This window comes from Nerophis ophidion, linkage group LG16 (assembly GCF_033978795.1).
Source record: "Nerophis ophidion isolate RoL-2023_Sa linkage group LG16, RoL_Noph_v1.0, whole genome shotgun sequence".
NCBI classification, from domain to species: domain Eukaryota; kingdom Metazoa; phylum Chordata; class Actinopteri; order Syngnathiformes; family Syngnathidae; genus Nerophis; species Nerophis ophidion.
In genome coordinates, this window is record NC_084626.1 from 29142256 (window position 1) to 29157857 (window position 15602).

General features: G+C 38.1%; 1 protein-coding gene across 9 annotated transcripts in view; it reads right to left on the minus strand.

Moving 5' to 3' along the window:
• Positions 1-4: 4 nt before the first annotated feature.
• The window catches only part of LOC133535210 (SRSF protein kinase 2-like), a 37628-nt gene continuing 22030 nt past the window's right edge, over positions 5-15602 (minus strand). For all 9 annotated transcript variants that reach the window (XM_061874817.1, XM_061874819.1, XM_061874816.1 and 6 more), the window contains 8 exons: positions 14584-14609; positions 14451-14507; positions 11515-11842; positions 10292-10389; positions 7622-7729; positions 7461-7530; positions 7285-7377; positions 5-2073 (listed from right to left, as the gene is read on the minus strand). In XM_061874817.1, coding sequence (XP_061730801.1) covers positions 1889-2073; positions 7285-7377; positions 7461-7530; positions 7622-7729; positions 10292-10389; positions 11515-11842; positions 14451-14507; positions 14584-14609 — 965 coding nt within the window. In that variant the 3' untranslated portion in view covers positions 5-1888. The remainder of the gene's footprint in view (positions 2074-7284; positions 7378-7460; positions 7531-7621; positions 7730-10291; positions 10390-11514; positions 11843-14450; positions 14508-14583; positions 14610-15602) is intronic.

The following is a 15602-nucleotide window of genomic DNA, read 5'->3' on the forward strand; positions in this document are numbered from 1 at the left end:
ATAATATTTTTCAAAATGTTTATTTTTGTATTGCTGGTTGGAAAACTGCAGTCAAACTATTAGGCATTTGAAAAAGACAAACAGGTATTTCATTTGGTCATTGTAACTTAAAGTGAAGAAAGCAGCACCAGACTAAATAAAAGATCACCTCTGAGCCCTATGAGTATTGAGTGCCAAATGTAACAATTAAATCACACTTGGAGCTGATATATTCTGAATATTTTGCTCACTTTTCTCATATTTAACAAATTTTCATCACAATTAAGATATACATTAAATGGTGAATCTAAATGGTAAATCTGAATTTAAACAAAAATCCAATGTTAACTATAAATATTAAATATAGCTCAAATTCTCATGTTAAATCTGAATGTAAAGGTTATATCCAAATGTACATGTTAAATGTAAAAGTCTAATCTAAATGTTGAATGTAAAACTAAGTATAAAATATGAGTATCAAATCTAAATAACCATATATTTTAAATCTAAATTTTAGATCTAGAATTACATATTACATCTAAATAGCCAGTAAGATTATGTTTTTTTTAGCCGTGTTTGCTCAGATTATGTTTAGTTCTGTCTTTGCACTTCCTGGTTTGTTTTCATCTCCATGCCAACCCATTAGCTTCACCTGGTCTCCTAGTCACGACCCTGTCCTCAGCCTCACACCTGTTTTCACTAATCATCACAGCTGCTATTTAAGTCATTCTTTTTCTCTTTGTCCTGGCATCTACACCCTACCCATGCTGTTCCTACCTTCATGCCCTCGTTCACAGTTCCATGTCGTGTAAGTTTTTGTTTATAGTTCATAGTTAATTGCCTTTGTGCTAGGTCTTTTGTTTATGTCCATAGTTTAGGCCGTAGCGCAAGTGTTTGTTTCCATAGCCAAGTTTTGTACCTCCATTGTGAGCGCCTTTTGTTAGTTATAGTGTTAAAATAAAAATATGTACTCACATTCACGTCTCGCTTATGCTGAATTCCCTCTGCGTCGAGGAAACAACCTTAATCAAAGTCACAGTTTGACACTAGCATTAATAAGTATAAACATATATATGTATATAGACATACATTTTACAAACTGAGATCCACTAAGTAATGTATAATCAATGTTGAATACAAATTTAAATGTTGAATCTAATAAACATTACATCAAAAATGTTAAACATAAATCTAAATGTTAAATCTGAAATTCCATATTACATCTAAATTTTAAATGTAAATTAAATCTAGTATTAAATGTAAATGTATAATCTAAATTTAAAATGTCGACAAATGTTAGTGACAATGAGTGGAAGAGGATGTGCAGTGAGGAAGATTTAGATTTAACATTTATATTTGTATTTACAGTTTAGGTATAACATTTAAGATATACATTTAATACTTATGTTAAACATTTAGATGTGGGGCAGCATGGTAGAGCAGTGGTTAGTGCTCATGCCTCTAAATATGCAGAGGACAAGTTTTACCACGGTGTGTGTGTGTGTGAGACAATCATTGGTACTTTAACTTAAGAGGGTCCTGGGTTGGATTACCGGGCTGGAGGTTTTTCTGTGTGAAGTTTGCATGTTCTTTCCATGAATGTGTGGGTTCCTCTCACCTCCAAAGACATGCACCTGGGAATAGGCGACCCCAAAAGAGACAAGCGGTAGAAAACTAATTTAGATATTACATTGAAAATTTACACTATATTTAGATTCAACATTTATTCTTTTTAACCTTTTTATATTTGTATTTAACATTTAGATATAACATGTAAACCCACCGTTTGATTCAACCTCAAATTTGAAAGAAAAGACCTAAACGTGATATATATATTCAGAATATATCAGCTCAGAGTGTGGTTGAATGTTTACGTTTGGCCCCCCATGCTGTTGGGCAGGTAAAGTTCTTAAGATGTGATCCATGGGTGTTTCAGACATTGCGCCGCTGTGGCTCGCTTTTCCGGCTGAAGCTGCAACATGGTTAGGAGGAACGAGCTGAACTGCGTTGCTTCATCCTTGGGCCACTCGTACTTATCCAAAAGAATTTCCAACAAGCTCCACGGCTTCAGCTTGGAGATGTGCCTCAGTTGTCCTGAATGGAATTGAGATTATTTTAATGTCAGAGTTTGAATATCGTAAATTCAGTTGCGAACAGAAGTTTACATAAGCTCATCATTCGGATGTAACGATAATACAACTTTACATATACATATTTGTAATGAAAGACTATACAATTGACAAAACTATTGATTGATACCATACATCTTCATTGATTAAAAAAAACAAAAAAATTGAGAGCACAATTTTGAATTTATCTTATCAGAAAATAACTATAGACATCACACATCGGATCGACCTATCCGCAGAACTATTGGAGAATCCTAGAAGCAATTTTTGTATCTCCTTCCTGTTTGTGCATGTTTTGCAATGACTTTTCCCACTGCTTCAGAGTGCTGGTTTTCTCACCTGTTCCTGGTTGGAAATCAGGAGGATCAACTGTCTCTGATTGCCATTAAGTAGGGTTTATCTTTGATTCATTGTGTAGAAAAACAGTGTGTACATTCAGTTCAGTTTATTTTAAACATGAATACAATATAATGCATCACATATTTCCAGTTGTTTCATTACAGCACGCCTGAAAAGGAGTAAGAAGAAGCTGAGCTTATTTAGATCTACCTCTTTTCATACCATCCATCGATTTTCTACCGCTTATTCCCTTTGGGGTCACTGGTGCCTATCTCAGCTACAATCGGGCGGAAGGTGGAGTACACCCTGGACAAGTCGCCACCTCATCGCAGGGCCAACACGGACAACATTCACACTCACATTCACACACTAGGGCCAATTTAGTGTTGCCAACCAACCTATCCCCAGGTGCATGTCTTTGGAGGTGGGATGAACCCCACGCATTCACGGGGAGGACATGCAAACTCCACACAGAAAGATCCCGAGCCCGGGATTGAACCCCAGACTACTCAGGACCTTCGTATTGTGAGGCAGATGCACTAACCCCTCTGTCACCGTGAAGCCCTAAGCCCTTTTCATACCATCGCAATTATATCACATTTCCTTGTTCACTGTAACAGAACAGTGAATAAATAATAAATAAATGATATGCCATAGTAGGTAAACAAATATCAAATACATAAATAATCTTTCTAAAAAATATATTTTACAAAAATGGTTCAAGATGTTTCATAATTCTTGTTCTGTATACTTTGTGAACACTTGTAGTTGAAACAGTCTCTTAAACTGAATCATATTGGTGCTTTGCTTGATTCCATTGGTCAATTCATTCCATAATTAAATTTCACATATGGATATGCTAAAGGTTTTAAGTGTTGTACGAGCATACCAATGTTTTAAATTTGATTTTCCTCTGAGGTTATATTTCTCCTCTTTGGTTGAGAAGAATTGTTGTGCATTGTTGGGTAGCAGGTTATAGTTTGCTTTGTACATCATTTTAGCGGTTTGCAAATGCACCAAATGGTTGAATTTCAATATTTTTGACTCAACAAATAAAGGGTTTGTGTGTTCTCTATATCCAACATTATGTATTATTAAAATGTTTCTTTTTCGTAACACCATTAGTTATACTCCTCTGTAAATAAGTTTAAAAGATTCGGTCCACTTATAACTTTGCGTATTGAAATTAAATTTGTAAATGAACAATGTTAAACTGCACACATTAGTTTTAATAAACAAGTTGTCCCGCATACTGTTATGTCGGCTGGAATTTAGAATACAACTTTTGAAGAACGCCCCCAACTGTGTTCAAGCAATCCGCGGTCAATATCCGCCATATATAAAGTCCTTTTTGGCGGAACTACGTCGTAATGATTTATAATTATTGATTACAATATTATTTGAATTCACTCTTAAACTTCTGCTTAAAGGCCTACTGAAACCCAGTACTACCCACCATGCAGTCTGATAGTTTATATATCAATGATGAAATATTAACATTGCAACACATGCCAATACGGCCTTTTTAGTTCACTAAATTACAATTTTAAATTTCCCGGGAGTTCCGTCCTGGAAACGTCGTGTAATGATGACGTGTACGCAAGACGTCACGGGTTTTTAGGACGTATGAGCGCCACGCACACACACAGCTAAAAGTCGTCTGCTTTAACGGCATAATTACACAGTATTTTGGACATCTGTGTTGCTGAATCTTTTGCAATTTGTTCAATTAATATTGAGCAAAGATGGAGTTGGGAAGCTTTAGCCTTTAGCCACACAAACACACGGTGATTCCTTGTTTAAAATTCCTGGAGGTGAAAATGTACTATGGATCAGAGCGCGGTCAAGCGAACATGAAACACGACGGAATGTCAACCAGCAGGTTTCGGTGAGAAAATTGTGGTTAAAAAGTGGCTTCTTACCGGAAAAAAGCTGAGCTTGTGCCGTCCACAGCTGCCGTCGACTCCCCTGAGACACTGCGCGTCAACACACCCGTGGAGACAGCCTTCCGACTATCAGGTACTATTTAACTCACTAAAACACTAGCAACACAATAGAAATAAAGGATTTCCCAGAATTATTCTATTAAATGTGTCTAAATCCGTCCCGATTGCGTTTTTTTTTTTTTACTTTTTTTTTTTTTTAGTCCGTCGCTATCAATATCCTCAAACACAAATCTTTCATCCTCGCTCAAATTAATGGGGAAATTGTCGTTTTCTCGGTCCGAATAGCACTTTTTGTTGGAGGCTCCCATTAAAAACAATGTGAATATGTGAGGAGCCCCCACACGTGTGACGTCATCGTCTGCGACTTCCGGTAGAGGCAGGGCTTTTGTCGTAGCACCGAAAGTTGCGATTTTTATCGTGGATGTTCTTTACTAAATCCTTTCAGCAAAAATATGGCAATATATCGAAATGATCAAGTATGACACATAGAATGGACCTGCTATCCCTGTTTAAATAAGAAAATCCCATTTCAGTAGGCCTTTAAAAATGACACCTCAGACATCATTGATCACGTGGTCCACACTACGCCCTGGCCATGGTACTGCGGTTGTTTGCTCACTTGCAGGAAAACACTGTCCTCAAGCGTTTTGGAAGAGAACTCCAACTTACAAGGAAATATAAAATTGTCCCCTGGTTTTGCCATCGCGCTTTTGGATTCACTGTTTATTTTATCATCCGATTCTACATATTTTTCAGCCATATTAAGTATTTTTAAGCATAAAAATGTCTAAACATACTAAAAATATCAATATAACACTGTATTGGCCTTAACATGACAACAAATCAATCACAGCTTGCTGTTCTGTATCATGGCCACTGATTGGCTCAGCCTTAGGCAGCTGACAATATGGGTGTTATTTCATGACTAGAGGGCTGTGAAATTTGAAATTACTTAGAAAGTTGTAAATAGTGTTTTTATGATCTATCTCAGGGGGTCAAACTTGTTTTAATTGAGGGACAAATCGCAGTAATTGTCAGCAGGCCAAATTGATTGATGTGGCGGACTCCATAAAATGATGTGGTGGGCCACATTAAATGACGTGACATACCATTCTAAATGTCTTGTCGAGCCACAGTAAATGTTGTGGCAGACCACATTGAATGACATGGTGGGCCAATTTTGAATGATATCACGGGCCATTTTAAAAGATGTGACAGACCATTTTAAATGTGACGGTGGGCCACTATAAACGTCGTGGCCGACCACATTGAATGGTGGGCCATGTTAAATGATGTAAGAGACCACTTTAAATGTCGTGGCAGGCCACAATAATGTTGCGTGGCAGACCATAATGGATTATGTGGCAGACCACATTGAATGTTTTGGAGAGCCGCTATAAACGTTGTTGCAGACAACATTGAATGCTATAGCGGAGCACTTTAAATGATGTGGCGGACTACATTAAATGTCGTGGCAGACCACATTGAATGATATGGTAGGCCAATTTTGAATGATATCACGGGCCGTATTACAAGATGTGACAGACCACTTTAAATGTTGTGGCAGGCCACGATAAATGTTACGGTGGGCCACGATAAACGTCGTGGCCGACCACATTGAATGGTGGGCCATGTTAAATGATGTAACAGACCACTTTAAATGTCGTGGCATGCCACAATGTTGCGTGGCAGACCACATTGAATGTTTTGGAGAGCCGCTATAAACGTTGTTGCAGACCACATTGAATGCTATAGCGGAGCACTTTAAATGACGTGGCGGACCACGATAAATGTTGCGGCAGACCACATTGAATGATATGGTGGGCCATTTAATGATGTGACGGACCACTTTAAATGTCGTGGCAGGCCACTACGATTTATATCAGGGGTAGGGAACCTATGGCTCGGGAGCCAGATGTGGCTCTTTTGATGACTGCATCTGGCTCTCAGATAAATCTTAGCTGACATTGCTTAACATGATAAGTTATGAATAATTCCGCTGGTAATCACAGTCTTAAAAATAACGTTCAAAATATAAAACATTCTCATACATTTTAATCCATCCATCTGTTTTCTACCGCACCTGTTCAAGAAGTCGCATTAATGGTAAGAAGAATTTTATTTCTCATCGGTGAACTTCCAAATAACGTTATTAAAAAGAATAACAGACTTATGATGTGAAGATCTGTCACTTCATTTCTGTTTGTGCTTCTTTGTTTTGTATTAACTTCCCATCAGTGCTCTTATTTTGTTTCCATTTCCTGCTTGTCCCACAGGGCGCTGTTTTTTTCCCCTCACCTGCGTTTGATTGGCAGCTGGTCCACACCTGCTACCAATCAACATGTTTCTATTTATGCTTGTCTCACGCGCTCTTCAGGAATCAAAGATTGACTATTGTTTAGAACTATACATGCAAGACTGCTTCCTTCTCCTCTGTTGATGATATTAAAAGCATCTTACCTGCTCTTCGCTCTCCTGGTTCCTGCTTCTTGGGGTCGCTACTACTGCTGCCGTGCGAGTTTCTGACATATTATAATAAGCGGTAGGAAATGGATGGATGGATAGTCTATAAATGTTGGGTTTACTTAAAAATGCAGACATTTACTTAAAAAATATTATATGGCTCTCACGGAAATACATTTTAAAATATTTGGCTTAAATGGCTCTCTCAGCCAAAAAGGTTCCCGACCCCTGATTTATATGGTGGGCCAACTGTATGACATGGCAGGCCACATTTGGCCCCCAGGCCTCGAGTTTGAAAATATTCGATTTATAATTAATAACTCCTACTCTGAAGGATCAAGACAGCATTACAGAGCTGGTACTGTTGCATAATTCTGCCTTAAGTGTCTGCAGGTGTACCTAATGTTCTGGCCAGATAGTGAGGTTACCTTTTTGGTTGAAGAACATTTTGGACTTCTTCCCTGAGAGAGTAAACTGTGATGGGAGGGCTCCAAGTAGTTCAATAATGTGAGCAATGTGATCTAAAATGGCATAACAACATAATATTATATCGTCTATGTTGTTTAGTTGAATGTACACAATGCACCGATTGAAAAATGTTAACCTTCTTCACGGGAGAATGTGGCCCCTGGTTGAGGGTCAAAAAGATAGTCCCCTGTTGCCAGCTCAAAAGCCTACAGAACACAAAGAGGGACACAAAAAACCTAAGATTGTTTTCTATGCATTGCATTTCACTTTTTTCCTAAAAGTCACTGCTGGTCTCACCATGCAGGCAGTGCTCCAGATGTCAGCCGGGGTGCCGTAATCAGCGCCAATCAGCACCTCCACGGAGCGGTACTGACATGTTTGGATGTCCTCAGTGAAGTGTTTGTGCTGCACCATACCAGGGATCGCATATGAAACACACAAAATGTTGGTTTTAGTCAGAAAATTGTCATGAGCTCTCATTCCAGTTTTCAAACCTGCTCAGTGGCCTTGTGGTTAGAGTGTCCGCCCTGAGATCGGTACGTTGTGAGTTAAAACCCCGGCCAAGTCAAACCAAAGACTATAAAAATGGGACCCATTACTTCCCTGCTTGGCACTTAGCATGAAGAGTTGGAATTGGGGGTTAAAGGCCTAGTGAAACCCACTACTACCCACCATGCAGTCTGATAGTTTATATATCAATGATGAAATATTAACATTGCAACACATGCCAATACAACTGGTTTAGTTTGCTAAATTGCAAATTAGAATTTCCCGCAAGTTTCTTGTTGAAAACGTTGCGGAATGTTGACGCGTACGCGTGACGTCACTGACTGTCAGGAAATATTAGCCCAGCACAAGTTACGGCTAAAAAGTCGTCTGCTTTAATGGCATAATCACACAGTATTTTGGACATCTGTGTTGCTGAATCTTTTGCAATTTGTTCATTTAATAATGGAGACTATAAATAAGAATGCTGTTGGTGGAAAGCGGTGGATTGCAGCTGTCTTTAGCACCGAGACACAGACTGTGTTTCTTTGTTTGTTGTGAAGCTTTAACACAGAGCAGTCAAGCAATCATGTTTTCTCTACGTCAACCAGCATGTTTTTGGATGGGGAAATTGTGATATATATCTTACCGGAGAAATCATTGGATTATTCGTCGTCCTGCTGTGAGCTTGGCTCCTCGGCTTCTCTCTGAGACACTGGGTGTTCACCGCAGCCATCCGACCTCGAGGTATGTTTTTACAATCTTTAAAATCTCACTAAAACACTATTAAAACAATAAGCAGATAAGGGATCTTCCAGACTTATCCAAGTAAAATCCAAGTAAATGTGTCTAATTACATCTGAAACGCTCACACTGCCGCCGCTTTTTTTTTTTTTCTTGTAGTCCCGCACTTTCAATATCCTAATTCACAAATCTTTCATCCTCGCTCAAATTAATGGGGAAATTGTCGCTTTCTCGGTCCGAATTGCTCTTACTGCTGGAGGCTCCCATTAAAAACAATGTGAATATGTGTGAAGCCCTGCAACTCGTGACGTCACGCGCACATACTTCCGGTAAAGAAAGGCAGGGCTTTTCTATCATCGACCAAAAGTTGCGAACTTTATCGTCGATGTTCTCTACTAAATCCTTTCAGCAAAAGTTTGGCAATTTCGTGAAATGATCAAGTATGACACAAAGAATGGGCTTGCTATTCCCGTTTAAATAAGAACATTTTATTTCAGTAGGCCTTTAAATCACTGAAATGATTCCCGAGCGTGGCCACCGCTGCTGCTCACTGCTCACCTCACCTCCTAGGGAGTGGAACAAGGAATGGGTCAAATGCAGAGAGTCATTTCCCCACACCTCGTGTGTGTGTGACTATCAGTGGTACTTTAACTTTCGTTTCTTATGGGTTTATTTCCTAATTCATCCATCCATAGCACTCTAATTTTATATAGGTTTGCTTCCATTTACCACCACTTCTTAATCTGAGCGCTGGCTTCCTTACCTGTCCCTGATTGGCTTTTGAGGATCTTTATATGCCACCCCTGTCCTCTGGACAAAAGTCGTTTCACTCATATCTTTTTTTTTTAATTTAACTGAAAATTGCTCTTTGTCATATCTTGTCACCATTTTTGTAATCTCAATGATATCCGCCATATATAATGATCCGGCCCAGTCATTTTTGCTTTGTACTTCCACGTTCTGCATAGCTTTCCCTATGCTTCCTGTGACTGGTTGCTTTTTTGGTGCACGTCCCTACTGCACTACTTTTGTGTTTTACCCAACAAACAGTTTTTAACTGCACTTCACCTGTTGTCTCTGCATCCTGGGGTCTAGACCAGTGGTTCTCAAATGGGGGTACGCGTACCCCTGGGGGTACTTGAAGGTATGCCACGGGGTACTTGAGATATTTCAAAAATATTCTACAAATAGCAACAATTCAAAAATCCTTTATAAATATATTTATTGAATAATACTTCAACAAAATATGAATTAAGTTTATAAACTGTGAAAATAAATGCAACAATACAATACAGCTAGATTGTTTGTGGACATGTTCCATAAATATTGATGTTAAAGATTTCTTTTTTTGTGAAGAAATGTTTCAAATTAAGTTCATGAATCCAGATGGATCTCTGTTACAATCCCCAAAGAGGGCACTTTAAGTTGATGATTACTTCTATGTATAGAAATCTTTATTTATAATTTAATCACAAGTTATTTTTATATCTTTTTTTCCAAATGAGCAATATTTTGCACTGTTATACAATTTAATAAATCAGAAACTGATGGCATAGTGCTGTATTTTACTTCTTTATTGCCTTTTTTCAACCAAAAAAGCTTTGCTCTGATTAGGGGGTACTCGAATTAAAAAAATGTTCACAGGGGGTACATCACTGAAAAAAGGTTGAGAACCACTGGTCTAGACCAATTAAGACAGTAACACAAATAGTATGAAAAAATGGTTACGTAACTCACCACCCAGCAAGCATTGCCCAGGTCTGCAATCTTAACGAGCAGCTTCTCAGCGTTGCGTGGCAACAGGAAGTCAAAAGGCACATCACAGTCACTGCTTCCTAAAATACATGAAAGAATGTCACTCAATCAACTGCACTCTTTTTTTTAGTCTGGACTTTGAACTTTTAGTCTGGTCTCATTAGTTTCACCTATTCTGTCCAATTTTCCATTGGCTCTAGCCCTTTTTCGTGTCCATCAATCAACTAACTTGCCCAGGGGTTTCCAACCCGTCACTCAGATTCTTGGAAGAGTGCTGTTACCTAAATGTTTTATTTAAAGTTGTTTTTATTGAAACATTTTTTCTTGAATCACTTTAATGCAGCGGTCCCCAACCACCGGGTCACGGCTCGATTGGTACCGGGGTGCAGAAGAATTTTTTATCAATTAATTTAATTTTATTTTTTTTTATTAAATCAACATAAAAAACACAAGCTACACTTACAATTAGTGCACCAAGCCAAAAAACCTCCCCTTTTCATGACAAAAAAAAATAAAAAAATAAAACATTTCAGTCAGTCTTTTTAGCTACAATATTATTATTATTTTTTACACGTGTTTTTAAAATGTTTACCTGCCAACACAAGAACAGTCGCTTTTTAAATGTTATTAAAGTCCCACACTATTTTGTTATTCCACAAGGGTTGTAGTTCAACTGGTAATACAGATCATTAATACTCTAAAAAGGCACACTGTGTAATATTTTAAATGATTCTGTTGCCAGCAATGAGAGGGTTTGAATGAAATCCTAATCTGTTTAAATTTAAAGGTTAATCAATTTTAGAATTTTACTTTATTAAAGAGGAAATTTGACAAACTGTATTTGTATTTTGTGTCAACTTTTGCAAGTTGTCTGATGTACTGTATCAGCTAAAGTCTTTGCTATACTGTTAAATGCCGGCAATTGTCTTACGAAAAGATTTACTCCAAACTACTAGCGTAGCTACAGCTGCTCCTGGGGTAGACTGACTGTTGTATGGGTGCCACCCCTTGAAAATATAGTCTGGACACACCACTGACCTGCTGATCGGCAGTGCGCCTTACAATTCGGTATGCCCTATGGTCCGAAAGATACAGGAGTTCAATATGTGCAATATCAAATTTAGACTTGAAAAAATACTTTCAACAGGCAAATGGCTTTGATTTGGTAGATGGGCCCTTAAATCTATTTATAGACTGACACCAACCTGGAGGAGAAGGAGTTATGTCTGCAGCCGGGTGCAAAAATACATCTTTGGTGATGTCTGGCAAAGAAAAGGTGAGGTTTCTGCGACTGAGCAGAGACGAGTCCGGCCCGTCAGACAGCAGCAAGGTCCGCCTCCTTAATTTGAGGTCGGAACACAGAAGCGATGATTGACAGGTGGCGCTGCGTGTGCTCAAGGGTGTTGTCACATCAGAAAGAACAGCAGCGCAAGAAGTTTCTATTTGACTGTGGTCGCTCTCTTGTCCTCGCCGCTGCGGCTTCTTCTCCTTCCTCATTAACCGTTTCAGCTGCGATCTTGAAGTCTTACTGGACTGCAAAAAAAAGCACAAAAAGTGAATTACTACATTCTAACCCTGGGGCAGTGTTCTGAAAAATGACTTTTCAAAAGTAATTAATTGTAGTTATATCACCAAAAATGTAATTGACTCACTAACGGAATGACTGTAGTATTTCATTAGCAGGGAAAATATTTAATACGATACTATATAAAAACGTTGAAATATTGGGCATGTGCAGTTAAAGGCCTACTGAAAGCCACTACTACCGACCACACAGTCTGATAGTTTATATATCAATGATGAAATCTTAACATTGCAACACATGCCAATACGGCCTTTTTAGTTTACTAAATTGCAATTTTAAATTTCCTGCGAAGTATCCTGTTGAAAACGTCGCGGAATGATGACACGTATGATGACGCGTGCACGTGACGTCACTGGTTGTAGCGGACATGTTCTTCATGCCCGATCCAAGCTATAAGTAGTCTGCTTTAATTGCATAATTACACAGATTTCCGGACATCTGTGTTGCTGAATCTTTTGCAATTTGTTCAATTAATAATGGAGACTACAAGGAAGAAAAGATGTTGGTGGAAAGCGGTCGGCTGTAGCAAAACAAACACAGCCGGTGTTTCTTTGTTTACATTCCCTAAAGATGACGGTGAAGCTTTACTTTGGAACAGAGCGGTCAAGCGAACATGGTTCCCGACCACATGTCAACTGGGGCAGGTTTCGGTGAGAAAATGGTGGTAATAAGTCGGCTCTTACCGTAGACATGAGAGGAGCTTGCGTCGTTCCTCCTGCAGCTGTCGAAGAGGCAGCTGCGACTCTCTTGCCTCCTCTGTGGCTTCCCTCAGAGACACTGGCGGTCACCACGGCGTGGCCACACCCCTCCGACTTTCAGATACGACTATATAATCTCACTAAAACACGAGTAACACAATAAGCAGATAAGGGATTTTCCAGAATTATCCTAGTAAATGTGTCTAATAACATCTGAATCGCTCCCACTGCCCTCTCTTTTTTTTTCTTCTAGTCCAAAATAAATAAAATGCTATCTATCTATCTATCTTCACTCTCACTATCCTCATCCACAAATCCTTCATCCTCGCTCAAATTAATGGCGAAATCGTCGCTTTCTCGGTCCGAATCGCTCTCGCTGCTGATGGCCATGATTGTAAACAATGTGAGGAGCTCCACAACCAGCGGCGTCACGCGCACATCGTCTGCTACTTTCGGTACAGGCAAGGCTTTTTTATTAGCGACCAAAAGTTGCGAACTTTATTGTCGATGTTCTCTACTAAATCCTTTCAGCAAAAATATGGCCATATCGCGAAATGATCAAGTATGACACAGAATGGACCTGCTATCCCCGTTTAAATAAGAAAATCTCATTTCAGTAGGCCTTTAAGAGACGTTTCATATTAAAGCACAGTGTGTGTTCTTTTAAAAGGCGGAGCCTGTTGCCAAATGACATGTGAAGTCAACAAGGGTTTCAATGGAGCTGTGTTTGTTAGCTTTAGCAGTTAGCATCGGCAGTTTGACATCAGCTCTTAAGAACCTTTTCACTGAACTGTTTTACCTCTGCCTAATAAAGAGATTGAATGTGCTTCAATGGCTGTTATATATATTTTTGTCAACAAGCGGTGTATTGTTTGGATGGCAAGTTTTCACTTCAATTATTGATGTATTGTTCATTATTCTTATGGTGTACGTGTGTGTATGTTGTTTGCTGTGTCACGGTGTGATGTTGCCTCTTCCTAATTGATATCAAGTTCATTTTAGTGCGGTGCTGTGTGTTCCTTACACGGGTAAAAATATATTTTCCTGCATTGAACTTGCTGCACTTATGACGCTGTCTGGTTGTGGACATAAAACCACTTCGAAAGTAGTGTGCAAAGTTATATCGAGCTATCGCTAACAATGTTGTAACAGACCTAAAAGTAATTAACTATATTACTTGTTATAAGTAAAAGTAACTGTGTTAGTAACGTTGTTATAACAAACACTGTCTAGGGGTGTCAAAAATGTTTTCATTGAGGGCAACATTGCAGTTATAGCAGCTCTCAAAGAGCCGCCCGCTTGTAACACTAAATACATAAGAATTATAATTTATATTCGCCTTATTATGAATAGATTTTTAATTATTCTATTGTTTACGTACAAATTGATGCATAACATACTTGCTTTTGAAATCATAAGTCAGGGTGACAAGCATTTTGCTAACGAAAAATGTTTGGAATATATGTAACTAATACAGGGGTCTTGCAACATTTTCCGACAAGAGCCACATATTAAAAAGTTAAAGTATGGGAACCCATCCATTTATCCAAAAATCATGTGCTTTCGGAGGCTAACCTTACAAGAAGTACTTAAAACATTGACAGCAAATTCATAAAATCACAAGCTGATTTACACTTATTGGAAAAAAAAAGCCTAAAAACATTGCTACTTTTGCCACAATTGTTTCAAAAAGCATTTTTGGCCACAAGAATCACAAAAAAGCGCCTGTGAAATCCTGGAAGGACCGACAGTTCAACCTATTACGCGCCAGTGTTACAGTACCATAGTTTAAACTGTGTTACCTTATAATGAAGTTTCTTTATGGTATGAAAAAAATAATGGATCAAAAACACCATACCCAATTCCCAATGGATTGGAAAACCCCTGTCAGCCTCCCCATCAAGGTGGACAATCTCTATAAAGGTTTTGGAGATAATGAAGTCATGATACTTGCAGATATTTTTCTTATAAGAATCAACCAATGAACATACCTTTTTCTGTTTGCCGCTGGGGTTCACTGGAGTAAAAGATAAAAGAACAAAGAAAATATAAAACTCAGTTATGCAGTACAGTTTGCTCGACTATGGAATAATAAATCATGTTTGGGACACATCTGGTGTTAATCAGAAGGACAAATATATTTCAACAGCCTACTTTACCGCTGTAGGTCATTCCAGAATTGGAGGACTTTTTACATCCCAGCCATGACATTTCATATGTTCAAAATATTAAAGCATGAAGTTGAGTAATGTGTACTTCTACGACCAAATCTAAATAAACTGGAAGAAAATGTTTATTCAAAAATCTGTTTTTTAATCAATAAATATATACCATACCCCCTAAAACTGAGTCTTGATGGACTAAGTGAATGTTAAATAAAACACGTCAAATGTACAGGTAATTCAGAGCTCCTTTACTTTGTATTTTTGCAGTCATTGATGTTTTATGTATTTGTTGTGGGGGTCAATACAACTTTCAAATACCAAGGTGAGTATTGGTTTTGGATCAATTCAAGATGAGATCTATTTTGTTAAAAGTTTTGCAACGTTATACATCCAGCAAATTACTAGTTTTTCCTCATAGTTTGCTGCTATCAGCATTGAGAGCAGCCCGTGATGATATTTATATTTATTGTTTTTTTATTTTGGACGAGTGACTTTTTTTTAAACAGTTGTGTGTAGTAGAATGTACTAAGGTAAATATTTATATTATGTTTATAATTTTGTTTTACATTGTTGTATTTTGTGAATAAAAACATATGTCTTCTGTTTTATCACAGTCATTATTAAGTATTGGCTAATTCACAAAAATATTTGACCACAACATTTCAAATAAAAAGTATCGGCATTGATATCAGCAACATTGCCCCTGTATTTACTTTGTATTTAATGTATCGTCACCCACATTTTCAGTATCGCCCAGACCTACTTTTTGATGAAACATTTGTTTTATTAAGTATGATATTTGCCATTTTTATGCAAGGAATCTATGAACGTCCCACAGGTCTGTG